Raw genomic sequence first — 18,943 nt, forward strand, 5'->3', positions numbered from 1 at the left:
ATAGACATAGGATGGGGAACACCTGGCTTAAGGAGATTTATACATGTGAAAGGGTTCTGGCATTCCAAGTAGACCTCAAGTTGAACATGAGTCAACAGTGCGATGCAGCAGCTAAAAAGGCCAATGTGATTCTAGGTGGCATCAATAGAAGTATAGTGTCTAGATCAAGGGAAGTCATAGTGCCACTGTATTCTGCTCTGGTCAGGCCCCACCTGGAATATTGTGTCCAGTTCTGGGCACCACAATTCAAAAAAGACATTGAGAAACTGGAGCGTGTCCAAAGGAGGGCAACTAAAATGGTGAAAGGTCTGGAAACCTTGCCCCATGAGGAATGACTTAAAGAGCTGGGTATGTTTAATCCAGAGAAGAGATGGTTAAGAGGTGATATGATAGCCCTGTTTAAATACTTGAAGGGATGTCATATTGAGGATGGATCAGGCTTGTTTTCTGCTGCTCCAGAGACTAGAACACAGAGCAATGGATGCAAGCTCCAGGAAAAGAGATTCCAGCTCAACATTAGGAGGAACTTTCTGACAGTAAGGGCTGTTCGACAGTGGAACAAACTCCTTCCTCGGAGTGCACTGGAGTCTCCTTCCTTAGAGGTCTTCAAACAGAGGCTGGATGGCCATCTGTTGGGGATGCTTTGATTGGGAGTTCCTGCATGGCAGAATGGGGTTGGACTGGATGGCTCTTGGGATCCCTTCCAACTCTATGATTCTATGATTCTATGAGGTCCTAGGGAACAGCATTTAGAAATCTCAGACGGGGAGCTGATGCCATTGAGGAGGGAACCATTATGTACTTGACTGTTTTTTCTGAGGAACTTATGTTTGTTAAAATGCCCACTCTCTATCTTTGCATCTTCCAATCCCGAGAGGACACTCAGGTCCTCTTGAGGACATTGACTCCAGTTAGTCAGGACTAGGTTGGCAACTGTCAGCCAAAGGACATTTTCTTCAGCCAAGCTCAAATTGTGGAATGACCTACCAGAACAGAGTTGACAGCTGAATATGCTGATCAATTTGAAAACAGATTTGAAAACCAGTCTCTTCTGACAGGTTTATCCAGATGATTTTAAAGTAGTGAATTTAGATATTGAATTTTTAATTATGGATTGTTTTATAATAGGGCCCTGGTGGCACAGTGGTTAAATGCCTGTACTGCAGCCATTCACTCAAAACCACAAGGTTGCAAGTTCAAGACCAGCAAAAGGGCCCAAGCTCGACTCAGGCTTGCATCCTTCCAAGGAGGGAGCTAAAATGAGTACCCAGACTGTTGGGGGCAAATTAGCTTACTTGCTATTCACTGCTATGATCTTTGGAATAGCGGTATATAAATAAAACAAATTATTATTATTATTATTATTATTATTAATAATAATATAATAAAATTTATTTCTATACCGCTTTTCTGCAGTGATCAAAGCGGTGTACATAGTAAAATTATTAAAACAACATAAAAGCTTTGTATAAAGATGAGGAAGGTAGAATAATAATTACAGAAGCTACAATAGGTGAAGAAAAAATAATTATAGTAAACATATATGCACCACTTGAAAGGAAAGAAACCTTTTACCAATCACTGAATGAAATATTGGGAAACTGAAAAGGCCCTCTGAGAAGTAGTAACATATCTCAAAGTAGGCACTTCAAGCAAGTTCTTCCCGGTTATTCTGAGAGTGCGGGGGAGATTATATGGGGAGATGTGGTCCTTCAAGTAACTCGGGCCCAAGCCATGTAGGGCTTTATAGGTAATTACCAACACCTTGTATTGTGATCGGAAGCAAATAGGCAGCCAGTGAAGATCTTTTAAGATTGGTGTTATGTGGTCAAACCTGGAAGGACTGGTGACCAATCTGGCGGTCATGTTTTATACTAATTGAAGCTTCCAAGTTTGGTACAAGGGTTGCCCCATGTAGAGCGCATTACAGAAATCCAAACAAGAGGTTACCAGAGCATGTACCACCGTTTCAAGGTCCCTTTGGCCCAGGTAGGGTCGCAGTTGGCATATCAACCGAAGTTGATAACAGGTGCTTCTGACCGTCGCATCAACTTGGGATGACAATTGCAGGGACGAGTCCAGAAGCACTCCCAAACTGCGAATTGAGTCCTTCAGGGGAAGTGTGACCCCCTTCAGGACAGGTGGACAAATTTCCTTCCCTGGGCCTGGGGAACCTATCACTAGTACTTCCGTTTTCTCTGGATTCAAGCTGAATTTGTTTTTCCTCATCCAGCCCATTACTGACTCTAAGCAGGCATTTAGAGGAGAGACACCATCCTTAGACACTGCAGCAGTCGGCGACACAAAGAAACATATCTGGGTGTCATCAGCGTACTGATAACACCGCACCCCGTGTCTCCAGATGATCTCTCCCAGCGGTTTCATGTAAATGTTAAATAACATGGGGGACAAAATAGCTCCCTGAGGGACACCAGATGTAAGCGCCCTCTTGTCAGAGCAAACGTCCCCCAGCTGCACCATCTGGAATCCACCCGAGAGGTAGGAACGGAACCACTGAAGCGCAGTGCCCCAATTCCCAACTCTCTCAGGCGTTCCAGAAGGATACCATGGTCAATGTTATCGAAAGCCGCTGAGATGTCCAAAAGCACCAACAAGGACACGCTTCCCCTGTCCATGCCCAGATGGAGATCATCAACTAAGGCGACCATGGCAGTCTCAACTTCATAGCCCACCCTGAAGCCAGTTTGAAATGGGTCTAGATAATCAGTTTCATCCAAGACTGCTTGGAGCTGGAAGGCAACCACTCTCTTGATCACCTTACCCAAAAATGGCAGCAATGACACTGGCCTATAATTATTTCTTATCAGGAGGTCTAGGGAGTTTTTTTTTAAGCAGTGGTCTGACTATTGCCAATTTCAGACTCGATGGAAACTGCTCCTCCCTGAAGCATGTGTTAATTATGTGGTGTAGCATAGATGTTACCGCAATACCACCCTGGGCCGTCAGCCATGAAGGACAGGGATCAAGAGAGCATGTCATCTTCCTAACACTTCTGAGAATCTTTAAAATGTGTATGGTCCAAAACACACTGTAGAAATAATCCATGTTTTAACTGCCCTGGCTCAATGCCAGTGCATTCTGGGAACAGTAGTTTTGTTGACCCATTAAGCCTTCTCTGAGAGCAATTGTGCCACAATAAACTATAACTCCCAGGATGCCCTAACACTAAGCCAGGACAGTTAAAATGGTCTCAAACTGGATTTTTTCTGCCATGTGTTTTGTACCTATATCTTATTTGTCCTTTTGGGGCAAATATTTGTCCATGGGTTTATATGGCTGAGCTGGGATTTGAACTTTGGTCTTGTAGTCCAACGCTCAAACTTCTATAGCACTTTGACTGTCACAGTTTATCTGTTTGTCACTGTGTGTTTTCAAGTCATTTCCAACTTATGGTGACCCTAAGTTGAACCTATCATAGGGGTTTCTTGGCAAATTTTTCTCTGAGGCTGAGAGAGTGTGACTTGCCCAAGGTCACCCAAAAGGTTTCATAGCTGAGATGGGAATTGAACCCTGCTCTCCAGAGTCATAGTCCAGATTAAATGAAATAATAATAATAATAATAATAATAATAATATGTTTTATTTATAAACCGCTATTCCAAATAGATCATAGCGGTGTACAAGAAAATTATATAACAGTACAAGAAAAATCTACAATTAAGATACACTGTATCTTCAGGCTAGCCCCTGATGTTGTTGGGCCAGCCTGTTCTCTCCCTCAACGGCCGAAAGATGACAGTTATGGAGGGAGGGCACTCAGTCTTCAGGCCAGCCCCTGATGACGCTGGGCCGGCCTGTTCTCTCCCTCAACGGCCGAAAGATGACAGTTATGGAGGGAGGGCACTCTGTCTTCAGGCTAGCCTCTGATGACGTTGGGCCAGCCTGTTCTCTCCCTCAACAGCCGAAAGATGACAGTTATGGAGGGAGGTTATATTTACATGATTGTTTATAGCTGTGATTCTGTAATGGCCTACATTTTTGAATGTCCTACATTTTGCGGTGCCTTGTCCTCCTTGGACCTCTGGTCACCCTGAGAGCAGGGAAAGGGTCTCCAGCTTGCCCTTCAAGCCACCAGAAGTGCATCTGAGAAAGTAGCCAGAAGTCAATGAAAGCTCATGGATCATTGCAACAGGAGCCTGGGATTTGCAGTTCATTGCGGTGCCAAAACTCTCTTTAACAGAAGAGGCTAAATAACTCACAAAAGTACAAATCCCAGGATTCCATAGCATTAAAGGGGTGTCAAAAAACAACAACCTGGATTATTCATGCAGTTTGGATGCAGCCAGAGTCTGAATAATTGTTTTGTATTTTGCTGGAATTTTAATATATGTACTTTAAAACACATGGACACCAATTTATATCTGCATGAGTCTTTGTGGCTTGGATTCTGGGGTTCACCATGGCCTTAATTGCCACCTGATGCACAACAGATGCACGTTAGCATCCCTATCTGGATGCTTACAGGCTGGTCCAGGCTAGCTTCATCAATCCTAGAAAGGGCGTGGCCTGGAAGGCTTCAAGTCACGCCCTTGATTTGAGCTGCTCCAGTAGCGGCTTAGCTCTTGAAGCTGTGGACCAATGGGGGCGTGGCTGGAATAGAGAGTGGGATGCTGCGCTTGGCGGCGACGCGCTCAGTGCGGAGCTCTCCTCGGTGCTGAAAGGAGGAACTCTCCTTGATGCTGAAGCCCAGCTTTCCTTAGTGCTGGGAGGGCGCCCTCCTTGGTGCTGAAGCCCAGTTTTCCTGGTGCTGGAAGGGAGCTCTCCTTGGTGCTGAAGCCTCTTTTCACCTCCATCCCTTGGCTCTCCCTCCATGGATGAGATGGAGGAGGAACTCAAATGCCCCGTGTGTGGCTCCTTCTACCGGGAGCCCCTCATCCTGCCTTGCTCCCACAACCTATGCCAAGCCTGTGCCCGCAACATCCTGGTCCAGACCCCCGAGGCTGACTCCCCCCAGAGCCGCCGCCGCCGCACCTCCGGTTCCGCTTCCACTGCCTCCGGCGACTATGACTACTTGGACCTGGATAAGATGAGCCTCTACAGTGAGGCTGACAGCGGGTATGGCTCCTATGGCGGGTTTGCTTCGGCGCCCACCACCCCCTGCCAGAAGTCACCCAACGGGGTCCGTGTCTTCCCACCCACCCTGCCACCGCAGCCGGGGGCTCCCTCAGCCGCCTCAGCTTCCTCTGCTTCTTCATCGCACCTCCAGCCTCCAGGGTCTTCCGTGGCATCCTCTGCGTTGGCGCCGGTGCCGCGCAATTCCTGCTTGACCTGCCCGCAGTGCCACCGCAGCCTCATCCTGGATGAGCGGGGCCTACGCGGCTTCCCCAAGAACCGGGTCCTGGAAGGGGTGATCGACCGGTACCAGCAGAGCAAGGCGGCCGCCCTCCGGTGCCAGCTCTGTGAGAAGGCACCCAAGGAGGCTACTGTTATGTGCGAGCAATGTGATGTCTTCTACTGCGACCCGTGCCGGCTCCGGTGCCACCCGCCCCGGGGACCATTGGCTAAGCATCGCCTGGTGCCCCCGGCCCAAGGTAGGGTCAGCCGGCGCCTCAGCCCTCGAAAGATCTCCACCTGCACTGACCATGAGCTGGAGAACCACAGCATGTACTGTGTCCAGTGCAAGATGCCCGTCTGCTACCAGTGCCTGGAGGAAGGCAAGCACAACAGCCATGAAGTCAAGGCACTGGGGGCCATGTGGAAGCTGCACAAGGTCAGCCCATGGGATGGAGGTGATGGCAGCATGGGTTGGTATGGAAAGAAGTGGGTGGTAGTGTGGGCAGCATTGGCTGGAAGGACCTGTGGGTCTCTATCAGACTCCTCTTCATTGTCCTTTGCCTTCAAGGTTTTTCCAACTTATTTTGAACCTATCATGGGGTTTTCTGGGGCCTAGAGAGTGTGACTTACCCAATGTCACCCAGTGGGTTTCCATGGCCAAGAAGAGAATCCAACCCCAATCCGCAGAGTCCTATACTCAAACCACTACACCACTCTGGCTCCTTTTTTCTTGCTGTCTGGTCCCCACTGTCTGTTTTCTTACTATGTCTCTTATTTGGGTCTCCTCCTCTCCATTTCTCTCAACCCCTCTTCATCCTTTCTTTCTTGGTCTCTCTGGCCTGAATTGGATAAGGCATGATTAGAGTAGACCCATTGGATCAAGGGAGGTTTACTTACATGTTAACGTTCAATGGGTCTGTTCAAATTGGGATTCTGGTCTCTGATCTCTCTCTTACGTCTCTGTTTCCCCAAGCTTGAACCCTTAGGTGTTTGTTGGGATACAACCCCCATCATCCCCAGCCAGGCAGGAGAAATGGGACCTGTAGTCCCACCATGTCTATGAGGAAGGGAGCAAACAGTTCTCTTCCCACCTCCATTCCTCTCTAGGCTCCTTGCAACCTCACCGTTTCTTTTGAGCTGCAGCTATGCTGTAAAAATAATGTAGTTTGGCACCTCTTTAACTTCCATGGCTCCATCCTACAGAATCCTGGGATCTGTAGTTTGGTGAGGCACCAGCACTCTTTAGTCGAGAAGGCTAAAGACCCTGTAAAACTACAGACCATAAGATTCCATAGGATGGAGCTACAGTACTTCAAGTGGTGTCAAACTGCACTATTTTACAGTGCAAATGCACCTTTTCTCCCCCTCTCTCTGTCTCTGTCTGTCTGTCCAAGGTCCCTGGTTAGCCAGGATCTCTTTTCCTTCCACCTTTCCTCCTTTCCCCTTCTCCCTTTCCCTCAGCATCTTTCCCACCCACTCACTCCTTTATCCAGCCCTTCTTTCTTATCCGCCAGCTGCCTTCTGGATCCATTTGCTTCCTTGCTCTCTGCGTCTCTCATCCTCCTCTTCCCACCACCAATGATTCAGTCTCTCTCCTTGTAAACAGCACACCCAACCTTTCTGTCTCTATGCGCTTTGCAGAACCTTCCCTCTTCCTAGTGGTGGATGGTGGGGCATATTCCTTTCTGCCAGCCAGCCCACTTCACAGTGCACTTCTCTCTGAGGAGATCCAAGCATGCACCAAAGACAAAAAAAATGTGTTGACTTTTGGCCTGGGCTTCCTTCTCCCCTTCTCTCTTGGCTGCCAGTCAAGCCTTTGCACCAAGCTGCCTGCAGTGCCAGGGAGCAGGGAATGTGGCATCAATTCTGAGTGTCCCAAGAATGGGGTGGCAGCATGAGGGGTGAGTTAAATGGGGTCACTGGACACCCCTTCCCCACTCCTTTGGATCTCTCCTTTGCATCAGGCAGCTTTTTGCTGCCTTCCAATATTCTCCCTCTGCCTGCACTGTCATGTGCACTTTCCTTCTCCCAAATATTCAGAGCTGGAAGGTGGCAATGGGCACCTCCTGATATCTGGCTAGAATGGGATGGAGGGGTTTACTCCATGGTCTGATTTGTAAACAGATGTTTCCCACATCGAAAAGTACACACTGGCAACGAGAATTTGGCACAGAGAGGCCAAAGGCAGAGCATTGGCAGTGCAAACCAGTGCCAAGGCAGAGCATTGGCAGTGGAAACAAATAGAGTTTAGAGCAGTGGTTCTCAACCTGTGGGTCATGACCCCTTTGGGGGTCGAACGACCCTTTCACAGGGGTCACCTAAGATCATCGGAAAACACATATTTCTGATGGTCTTAGGAACCAAGGCCATCAGTTGGGGGGCACCACAACATGAGGAACTGTATTAAAGGGTCGCAGCATTAGGAAGGTTGAGAACCACTGGTTTAGAGATTCAAAGATAGCCCTCAGTTGGTTGGCTGGTAAGGAAGGGCCTTACATAGGGGGAGCAAGAGGATAGTGGGGATAAATCCTAGAGAAACCTGAGGAGCACTGGAAGAGATCTGAGGTCTCTTGGAAAAGGTGGGGTGCTAAATTTCTGGAGAGTGTGGGAGAAGCAGTTCAGCAGATTTCTCTTTGGACCTGCAATCACCCCACCTGCCCCTTTCCTTGGCAAAATGAGCCAGGCAGCTAGGGTTGGAGAAGCCTCTCTTGTAAGAGAGGAGAAAATCAAACCGTTGTATTTCTTCTTCTAATATGGGACCCCATCCTGATGTCTCAAAATATAAATTAAAACAAAATTATGGCTTATTCTTTGTCCAACCAGATATGATCCATTGGATCCATTGAATTTACCTGTGTGTTGACTCACCATTCAGCAATGGACAGAAAAGATCTACTTTAGATGGGGCTAAGCAACAGGATTTCAGCCACTGAATCTGTCTGTTCTCCTGCTTGTTCCTCCCACCACACACACACACACACACACACACACACACACACCTATCAGTCACCCACGTCTCGCTTTGATCTGGGATCTGACTTTTCCAATGGCGACCCTGTCTCTGAGGTAACTAGGTCAGAGAAGTGAATGCTGCCTGCGATGCATGGCTGGATGTCCCCTTCTTCGCTCCATCAGGGTGTAAGTGTGCACTGGGAGAATGGATTCTCCCTCCTGGTGTTGACCAAGGTACTGAGCTGGGAGATGGCATCCTCAACACAACAGGCATGAGGGGGAGAGGGAGAAGGACCCCCCCCCCCATGAAACATTATTCCCAAAGCGGGCAGAAAACGCCCTTGTAGTGCAAAGACTAAGGATTGATTTCTTTTCAACATGTAGCATGCAAAGAGCATGCTTCAACATGGAGATGGGGATAGATGTGTGTGATGGAAGTTGTGAACACCTATACCAACCACCATTTGCTGTCATTCTGTCTTACGCTGCCGGCACTGGTGTGGTCCGTGAAAGCTAACAAATGCTGAACTAAGAGTAGATGATCCCTCCTCCTTCATTTCTACACAGCTTTGAATATGTCAAATGCCCTTGGGATCACAGTGTGTCTGCAGGATATCCTGAAGGCCCCAGGTCCCTCCTGGTCCTGGAAGCCAAGTAGGGTCAAGCCTGGTGAATGCTTGGATGGGGAAACCCCAAAGATTATCAGGTGCTGTTAGGGTTATCTCAGGCAACAGGAAATCATCTCTGAATATACTTTACTTAAGAAACCCCTATGAAATATATGCCATCACAATCAGTCAACAGGCGACTTGTTGGCATGTGCATAGGGATTACTGAGATCACCGGCCAATCATAACATCATAGAACTGTACAATTAATAGGGTTGGAAGAGACCGCAAGGACCGTCCAGTCCAACCCCCTGCCATGCAGGAACTCCCAATCAAAGCATTCCCAACAGATGGCCATCCAGCCTCTGTTTAAAGACCTCCAAAGTATGAGACTCAACCACCTTCCAAGGAAATGTGTTCCAGTGTTGAACAGATCTTACTGTCAGGAAGTTTCTCCCAATGTTGAGGTGGAATCTCTTTTCCTGTAACTTACATCTATTGTTCCGTGTTTGAATCTCTACAGCAGCAGAAAACAAGCTTGCTCCATCCTCCATGTGACACCCCTTCAAATACATAAACAGGGCTATCGTGTCACCTCTTAACCATCTCATCTCCAATTGGAAGATACCCCCAATGGCTATCCAGTCCAGCCCCCTTCAACCATGCAGGAATACACAGCTAAAGCAGTCCCTAGAGAACCTCTGTTTAGAAACCATCAATGAAGTGTGTTCACCACCTTCTGAAATACAGCTGGCCCTCCATATCCACGGATTCTTTGTCCACAGATTCAACCATCCACACCTTGAAAATATTGACAAGATGTCTAATTTCCCAAAAGCAAACCTTGATTTTGGGATATTATATCAGGGACACCATTTTCCTGCGTTGCTGTTTTTAATGGGAGTTGAGCATCCATGGATTTTGGTATCCACAAGGGGTCCGGAACCAAACCCCAGCAGATACCAAGAGGTTACTGTAGTTCATTCCACCATGAAATGGCCTTTATTGTGAGAAAGTTGGTCCTAATGTTGAACTGGAACTTCTTTCTTGCCATTTGGATCCAGGACAAGAGCAACAGAAAATAAGCTTGCTCCATCTTCTGCCTAGCAGCCCTTAAGATATTGAAAAATGGCTGTCTCCCTTCACTGTTCCATTTTCTCAGTTCCAGGCTAAACATATCCAAAACAAAGCAGAACTCTACCATCCCAATTTAGACAAGGCAGCCCCACTGATGTAGCTCAGAACTATATTAGACTTTCTTGCTGTTGCATCACACCACTGACTCAAGTTCTATTTGGATTCCTAGTTCAACATGAATAAACACTGAGGTGAAGTGTGTTCTCACATTTGGCTCAGGTATGAGCATATTGCTCCCACGTGTGTGTGTGTGTGTGTGTGTGTGTGTGTGTTATGGAGACATAAGTGTTCAGAAGCAAGGGTATCCTTCCGTTTTTGGCTGAGGAAGCTTTCACCACAATAATGGATTCCAGTCTTTCAATAGCAGTAGCATCTCTTTGCTGCTGTTGTGTTGTTGTAACATGGCTGCTTTCCTTAAGCGTGTCCCCCTGGGAAGACGCAGAAGCTTCTCTGAGGGCATGCAGCAGTTATTCACGGTGAGAAAGGCTGACACAAGATGGCACTGCATTCCCCCTCACTCACTTTATTATATCCAGCCTCACTTCAGAAATCTCAGAGCAGGGTGCATGGTTCTCTCTCTTCCTACCATGTCATCCTTATAACGGTGCTATGTAGAACTTGTAGCCCCTTTGAGACTTACTGAAAGAAAGAAGTTGGCAGCATGAGCTTTTGTAGACCTGGTCTACTTCTTCCGATGATTCTACAGACTGATACAGCTATATCTTTGAATTCCTCAGATGCATTAAAGGAAATAGATTTTAGTCTACAAAAGGTCATGCTGCCAACTTCTTTCTTTCAGTTAGTCTCAAATGTGCTACAAGATCTCTCTACATACTGATTCTACAAACATGGCTATATCTTTGAATTATAACAGCTATGTGAGGAAGGTTAGGTGGATGCAAAACAAATGGCCTAAGTCTATCTCATGGGTTTCGTGGCTCAGCAGAAATCTGACTTCAGAGCTTGAGTCCTATTGCTTAGTCTCAACTGTTGTTGTTGTTGTTGTATGCCTCCAAGTTGCTGCCGACTTATGGCGACCCTAAAGTGAACCTATCATGGGGTTTTCTTGGCAAGATTTCTTCACAGGAGCCCACCCCCCCAAAAAAAAACTATGTTCATAAGAGGTTTGCCATCACCTTCCCCTGAGGCTGAGCGCATGTGACTTGCCCAAGGTCACACCGTGGGTTTCATGGCCAAAGTGGGAATTGAACTATGGTCTCCAAAGTTGTAGGCCAACACTCCAACAGATACGTTACACTGGCTCTAAGGTCTGAAACACACTGCAGAATCCAGTTTGAGACTACTTTAACTGCCCTGCCTCAGTGCTAGGGAGTTCTGGGAATTGTAGTTTATTGTGGCACCAGAGCTCTCTGACAGAGAAGGCTAAATGTCTCACAAACACTACAATTCCCCAAATTCCCTAACATTGAGCCAGGGCAGTTAAGGTGATCTCCGAATGGATTATCTCTGCAGTGTGTTTTGGACCTAAATCAGCATTTGAATGGTGAGTCAACATGTACACAGATTTTTTTGATTCAATGAGTCTACTTTAATTGGAGCTAAAAAATAGGATCCCAGTCCCCTCAGTCCCAGCCCAACACTCCATCAACACCATTACAACCAGCAAATACACTTGGATCAGTTTTTCTGGCTAGATACCACATCAGAGGGATGCAATGAAAAAGAGCTTTTAGAAATAGGTTGTAATTCTTCATTGCAGCACATTCTTATAATCTGCTGAGACACACTGAGTGGCCTCATTCTGCAGACCATCACTCATGGATATATAGATATGAAACATACACACGGCCATGTAATTGCTATTAAACTGAGTGTATTTTGCAGGCAAGGGACCAAGGGAGCCTCTTTTGACAGCTGTCTGGATGAAACTCAGGCTCTTTGGACATGACCCAGGAGGAGGCAGGAGTTGCTTGTTTTCAGTAACTGAGAAAAAGATGTATAGTTTAAGTGTTCTGTTCAACTTTCAATGGCGATGTGTTGGAATACATTTGGATGCAACTCAGGAATAAGCAAATATAGCCAGCCCTTCATATCCATGTATTTTCATCCATGGATTCAACCATCCATAGCTTGAAAATATTCAAAAATAATATAAATTCCAAAAAGCCAGTCCATTCTACTATGAAACAGTTTTCACATGAAAGACTTTGTGGGGTACAGCTAGATGCTGGGAAAGAATCAAGCGTTTCCAATTCTTTTTTGTTTTGATTGTACAGTGGGCCCTTGGTATCTGCCGGGGTTTGCTACCAAAATCCATGGATGCCCAAGTCCCATACAGGTGGTGTCACCTATATAAAATGACAAAATCAAGACTTGCTTTTTGGATGATGATTTTGCCACATGGCCAGCTCGGCTACCCCTGGATATGTTTTTTTAAAATGCAACCATTCATTAATTTAGATGAGAAATCAATTAAAGAGGGAAAGTTATTCTGCCTCCAAGTCACAATTCTGCTGTCATCTTGACAGAGGAAATCTGGCATGCGGCTGTGGGGAGATCATGCTCACCACCTTCCTTTCCCAGCACTGGGTGTTACAGCTTGACACAAATTGTTCTGGCTGCCTCTTTTGCTAGGCTTCATCAGAAGGCGGATGTGACCTATCTGTCACTTGTGGAACCACTGTGACTGGGTGCTAATTGGTGCAAATTACCCCCTCCAGGGTCAACCCCCCTCCCCTGCCAAGCCCTAAATCTCTGGAGTTTGCAAATATTAAAAGCGACAAAAGGCCCGTTAAAGCCGCCTGCCTTTCAGTGTGGCAATAAGAGTATTAAGGAAATCAAATATTGTGGGTGACAGCGGCCTCATTCTTGTGGCTGTGGGGATCTGGTATCTGGTGGGTGCTTGGCATAAAGCCAGCATTCAGTGGAAGGAGGCAGGAATTGAATTACACCTCTGGCGCCATAGCACATTTAATTGTGCATTTTGTTGCATGTTCAAGCGTGCATTCCATTATGCACCATTGCTAATTAACTCAACAACACCCATGCATAACTGAATTTGTATAGATTTATGCTATCAACAGTGACATATACTCTCTGCAACTGGGGTGATCATGGAACCCCACATTCTTTCAAGTGCAACTATGGGCATGCGCTACAACTCCCCCCCCCCGCCCCCAGGCTGAAGCCACCTTGCTTCAAAGGAAAGAAGCTAGTTTATTTTCAGGCCAATTCCCAGGTTGACTAAATATTTTAACAGCTCATTTCATGAAATTTCCTAGGAGAAGAAACTCATGGCTAGCAAACTGTACATGCTGCCACAGTGCAGAATTAGTGCAGTTTGACGTCGCTTTAATTGCCATGGCTCCATCCTATGGAATCCTGGGATTTGTAGTTTGTTATGACACCAGAGCTGTCTGAATCTGAGAAGGCTAAATACAAAACTACAAATCCTAGAATTCTATTGCATTGAGCTACAGCAGTTAAAGCGGTGACAAACTGCATTGGTTTTACAGTTTGCAGCCTGTGTTGTCTCTGGCATTCATCTTCTGTCCTGAAGCTGCTTTGAAAACCCAAAGTGACCTGGGCTGCTTCCACACTGCACAGTTGTAGCAGTTTGATACCACTTTAATTGCCATGGCTCCATCCTACGCAATCCTGGGATTTGTAGTTTGGGAAGGGATCCCTGTGATAGATTCGTTTTAGGGTGGCGATAAGTCAGAAATGACTTGAAGAGACACAACATACACACACCTCTGTTGTGTGTGTGGAGTAGGTTTGGAACTGTGAAGCAGTCTTTGAAACTGATTATTAATCAGAGGTGTGTGTGTGTGTATGCTGTATTATATTGTATATACAATGGGTCCTTGTCATTCACTGGGGTTTGGTTCCAGAACCCCCCGTGGATGACAAAATCCATGGATGTTCAAGTCCCATTAAACACAATGGCATAAGAAAATAGTGCCCCTTATATAAAGTGACAAAATCAAGGTTTGCTATTTGGAATTTATACTTTTTTAAAAATATTTTCAAACCACGGATGCTTGAATCTGTGGAATAAAAAATCCATGGATAAGGAGGGCCAACTATATATTTTAACTGAAGATAAACACCTTCAGGACTTTGGATGAATCAAATGTCTGTGATTGTTTCTTTTAAGTGTGAAAAGTGGTAAGTGAACTGCCAATATCAATAGTTGGGTTTTTTTAAAAACAATACTCTGCTCTGTACATTGTTTTTGGCTGAAGCTGGGTGATTTTTACCCAGACTGCGATGGGAGCTGGCCTTGCCCAAATTATTACTGGCCGACATATTTGTTCAGAGGTTTGCCTTCCCCTGAAACTGAGAGCATGTGATATATCTAAGGGAACCCAGTGGGTTTCATAACCAAGCGGGAACTGAACCCTGGTCTCCAGAGTCATAGTCCAACACGCATCTCACTCTGCCATGCTGGAGGTAAAACCTTTTTTTATAAAACCGGGACTGCATTGGGCATTCTTTACCTGGACAGCATCTTAATGTTTCTCAAATGCAATAACACAGAACCTTCTTGAGAAAGTCAATGGTCTCCACCCAAGAAGGGGGTGGATAGCCTCACACAGGACAGAGACAACCTGGATCTCAAAGAAGATTTCTTTTTGTGTTGCTAAGGAAGTTTAAATATTATTTTCTGGACTTTACAATGTTTTATCTCCCAGATCCCATATGGCCAAAAAGGAGAAATTGTATCTGACTACATGGATATCCCTCTGTACCATCTTAGCTGAGAAGAACCATAACAATGTCTTGACAAAATATAGGCCTGTGACTCCAACTTCATCCTTCCTTCCTTCCTTCCTTCCTTCCTTCCTCTTGTTTGATTATCTTTGCCTGATGAAGAAGCCAGTGGAGCTCTGAAAGCTTGCATTAAATATTTTGTGCCTTTTGGTTGGTCAGATTACTGTTTTGTGGATTTGGAGTGTTATTGTACTTTGCTGTATGGCCAACTCAGCTACCCCTGGATATGTTTCATAGGAATATTCACAGGGTGACCAGATGTCCTAATGGCAAAGGAGGATGAGGCACCGCAAAATGTAGGGCTTTCAAGAAAAATGGATGACATTACAAAATGAACGCTAAAGACACTCATATAAATGTAAATTCATGCTTCTTAGTCAAGTTCAAGATGGAGGACATTTTGAAATTCCTCCTGGACAGAAGGTTGAAATGTGGGACATGTCCTGGAAATGGGGGACACCTGGTCACCCTAAATGTTTATCATTTGGTAACAGTCATCACTTCCCATCTGAGGGTTTGCTCCCTGCTCCAAAGCCTGCCTTTCACATTTCTTTCTCCAGGCTTGTGTTTAAAGCAAACAAAATGGAAACTGGTGACAGATGGGGAACTGAGATGTAAGTCAGGTAGAGAGAGGGACCCTGTGTGACAAGGAGAGATCGGGATGTTACTGAACCCATAAACTGAGCAAGGCGGTCTGATTCCAATTGTAAAAAACAAAACCATTGAACAACACAAGCTGTGTCAGAACAAACAGTGCCACTTAGAAAGTTCAATCAGCCCAAACTCAGAGGAGCTTAAATAATTTATCCCTCCTGTACTTGGCAAAAAGCAAACAGATCCTGCTGTGTTGTCGGCTTGTGGTGTGTGAGCACACATTTTCAGGTGTCAGGTGGTCCTCTTTTGGAAAAGTAAATGATAAAAGAATCTTGTGGCATCCTACAGCCATCAGAGCTGGGAATGATCAGTTTAATTCCATTTTAATTGTAATGTTTGATTCCATATTAATTGTCACTTCTCTAAGTTTTTTATTGTACTGTCCTTTCAGACTGCAAGCCACTTTGAGTCATCCCTCCATATCCATGGATTTTTTTATCCACTGATTCAAGCATCCATGGTTTGAAAATAATGTAAAATGTTGGTGGAGTCTTCCTCCTTGGAGGTCTTTAAACAGAGGCTGGATGACCATCTGTCAGAGATGCTTTGTTTGTGTTTTCCTGGCAGAATGGGGTTGGTCTGGATAGCCCTTGGGGTCTCTTCCAACTCTAGGATTCGATGATTCTATGAAATTCCAAAAAGCAAACCTTGATTTTGCTATCTTAGGCGGGGTACAAACCGCCGCTTTGCGGCGCTCCCCGCCGCCGCCATTTGCTCCGTGCGGGAGCCGCAGCAGCCAAACAGCACGACTCCCGCGCGGAGCAAAAAAGAAGCTCCATTTCGGAGCTTCTTTCTGCGGTGCATCTATGACGTCGCGAGGCGCCTAGCGTGGACTCGCGACGTCATAGGCGCCGCAACACGTCTGGACGCTGTGCGTCCAGTACGTAAAGATGGCGGCGCCCATGTAGAAGGGGCGCCGCCATCTTGTACGTATAGGATACGTACTAGGGTTAGGGGGGTGTGGAAGCACCGCCCCTTCCTAACCCTAGTACGTATCCTATACGTACTAAATGGCGGTGTGTATCCCGCCTTAGATATGGGACACCATTTTACTATGCCATTGTATATATTGGGACTTGAGCATCCATGGATTTTGGTATCCATAGGTGTTCGTGGAACCAAAATACTGCAAATTCCAAGGGCCACAGTGATGATGATGATGGTGATGATGATGATGATGATGATGATGACGACAACAACAACAACATAGGGAGCATATTACACTGTTGAGCAGCTCTTATTTTCAGGAAGCTCTTCCTAATTTTGAGGTGGAATCTCTTTCTCTGTATTTTGCATCCGTTGCTCCATGTCCTATTCTCTGGAGCAGCAGAAAGCAAGCTTGCTCCCTCCTCAATATGACATCCCTTCAAATATTTAAACAGGGCTATCACATCACCTCTAAAACTTCTCTTCTCCAGGCTAAACATACCCAGCCCCCTAAGTCTCTTCTCGTAGGGCATGGTTTCCAGACCCTTCACCATTTTGGTCATCCTCCTTTGGACACACTAAACATCTTTTTTGAAATGTGGTGCCTAAAACTGGACACAGTATTCAATCCAGGGGAGGTGCAGCACAATGAGTGCGTATCTCTGCATATAAAATATATGCTGTACAACCCCAGTCTAAGCTCTTTGCCCTCAGTTTTCTTCATTCCTAGGTTCTGGGGCATTACTGGGGGGGGGGGGGGCAAGGGATACAAACTGCACTGGGTGACACCTGAGAAGGAGGTGAACGTCTGGTGGGGTGGTCACTCCCATCAGTCCCAAGACACTTCCCTGGCTGCTTCCCTCTGCCAGCCAGGGTGCCTCTGCCATCCATTAGCTGTGCCTTCTGGGTGTGGTGGGTCTGCTGGCCAGACCAGAAAGTGAGTCGCCTCCCTTTGCCACCCAGCCAGAAGCTCTGGCCGTCTGCACCCCTCTTCTTTTTCAATATCAAGTTGATATCAAAAGGGATGTTTTAGGCATCTACTCAAGAGATCCTCCCCCCTCCCCCCCCCCGGGGGGGGCAGGGAACTAGCCATGATATAAGGAGATCTGACTGGCTCAGCATAGGGGAAAGCTAAAGCACACAGCCAGAATGGATCAGTTAAGATCAGAATCTGCATAATCTCTCATTGATAGGAGTGATGGTGGGTGATAGACCTTGGGCTTACAAATAAACAGAAACCCAAATACGCTTCCCTCTGGAAGTGAAACCCCATTGTCCAGAGGCATTGGATTGTCCAGCCATTTACAAGTTCCCTTCTCATTCCTCACTCCTGGAAATTTCATTTTAATTCCAAAATCTGCCCTATAAATATGCCTGCCAAGGCATCCCCAATTTAGTCTTGTTCTGAGGTCAGACACACTGACTGTATCTCACCTGACTCCTCAGCAACCACTGGCCACCTCAGATCCACAGGCAGCATGGTGAGCCACTTTCATCACACAGACTCCCCCAATTGGAACCTCCAGTTCTGGAATTGGTGTAGTATTACCTTTAGCAGTCATGAAAGTCACTGTCTGCTACCACCTTCTATAGTTACTATTAGTTTTTATATATGTGTGTGTGAGTGACTGTCTTTGTTTGAGTGGTGATTTCCTCTGATCTACAAATACAGTCAGCCCTCCACATTTGCGGCTTTGACTTTTGTGGATTTCATTATTTGCGGTTTTGACTATTATGTTCCTTCTAGGAATCTCTAGGTCCTCCAGCACAACTCTGCCAAAAGTTGGCCATAGATTTGTGCTGAAGAACCTAGGTTCCTAGAGAAAACACTTCTAGGCATGATCCTATGATCAACCTCTGGTAGTTGCTGACCAGAGTTGCACTGGAGAAGCTGGAGATTCCTTCTCTCAGTTTAAAAGGCTTGTGTTTTTTTAATTTGCATTTTCCCCACATCCATGGGGGTCCTTCACCCCTAACCCCAGCGAATGTGGAGGGACCACTGTAAAACTACACTTGGACCTTGAATTCTGGAGTTCTGCTTCTTGGAATCATTATGCAGAGGCTTGATCCCTGCCCTGAGTTGCCCAAGCCCTCTCAGCAGCTTTAATTGAGCTATTAAAATCTCCCTATTAAATATTAATTTGGTGGTGCCCTCTGGGGACCCTGGCATTTTGGGCAACACCGGGAAAGGTTGACGAGAGAAGGGGTTATTAAAAATTTATCACCACAGGGTGCCAAATATATTAGATACACCTCTGCCCCAAATCGCCCCCCCCCCCCCCGCTTTGCCTTCCCTTCAGGTGGATGTGGGGGGGGGGCTGCTTTTCTCTGCTAGTCCTCCTTCTGCCTTTCTGCATCTTCCCTTTCTACCTCTCTATCCTCCCCTTTTCCTGCCTGCTTCTTCCTTCTCTCTTTTCCCTGGAGGTTCCCCTTGGCTCTGCTCCAGTAATCCCATTTCTTTCTGTCTCTTTCCTTGCCAGATCAGCTGCACTTGGCATCTAGGCACAAAAGAAGACCTGCAAATGGCAAGCCAGGCAGCCTCTTCATCCAGAACACACAGAGCCATACAAACACACACACACACACACACACACACACACACACACACACACACACACGCACACACACACACAC

At 46.2% G+C, this 18,943-nt stretch overlaps 1 protein-coding gene across 7 annotated transcripts in view; it reads left to right on the plus strand.

Moving 5' to 3' along the window:
- Nucleotides 1-4,668: 4,668 nt before the first annotated feature.
- TRIM9 (tripartite motif containing 9) overlaps nt 4,669-18,943 on the plus strand; it is a 74,355-nt gene continuing 60,080 nt past the window's right edge. For all 7 annotated transcript variants that reach the window (XM_042477695.1, XM_042477697.1, XM_042477698.1 and 4 more), the window contains exon 1: nt 4,669-5,730. In XM_042477695.1, coding sequence (XP_042333629.1) covers nt 4,831-5,730 — 900 coding nt within the window. In that variant the 5' untranslated portion in view covers nt 4,669-4,830. The remainder of the gene's footprint in view (nt 5,731-18,943) is intronic.

Source organism: Sceloporus undulatus, chromosome 1 (assembly GCF_019175285.1).
Source record: "Sceloporus undulatus isolate JIND9_A2432 ecotype Alabama chromosome 1, SceUnd_v1.1, whole genome shotgun sequence".
Classification (NCBI taxonomy): Eukaryota; Metazoa; Chordata; class Lepidosauria; order Squamata; family Phrynosomatidae; genus Sceloporus; species Sceloporus undulatus.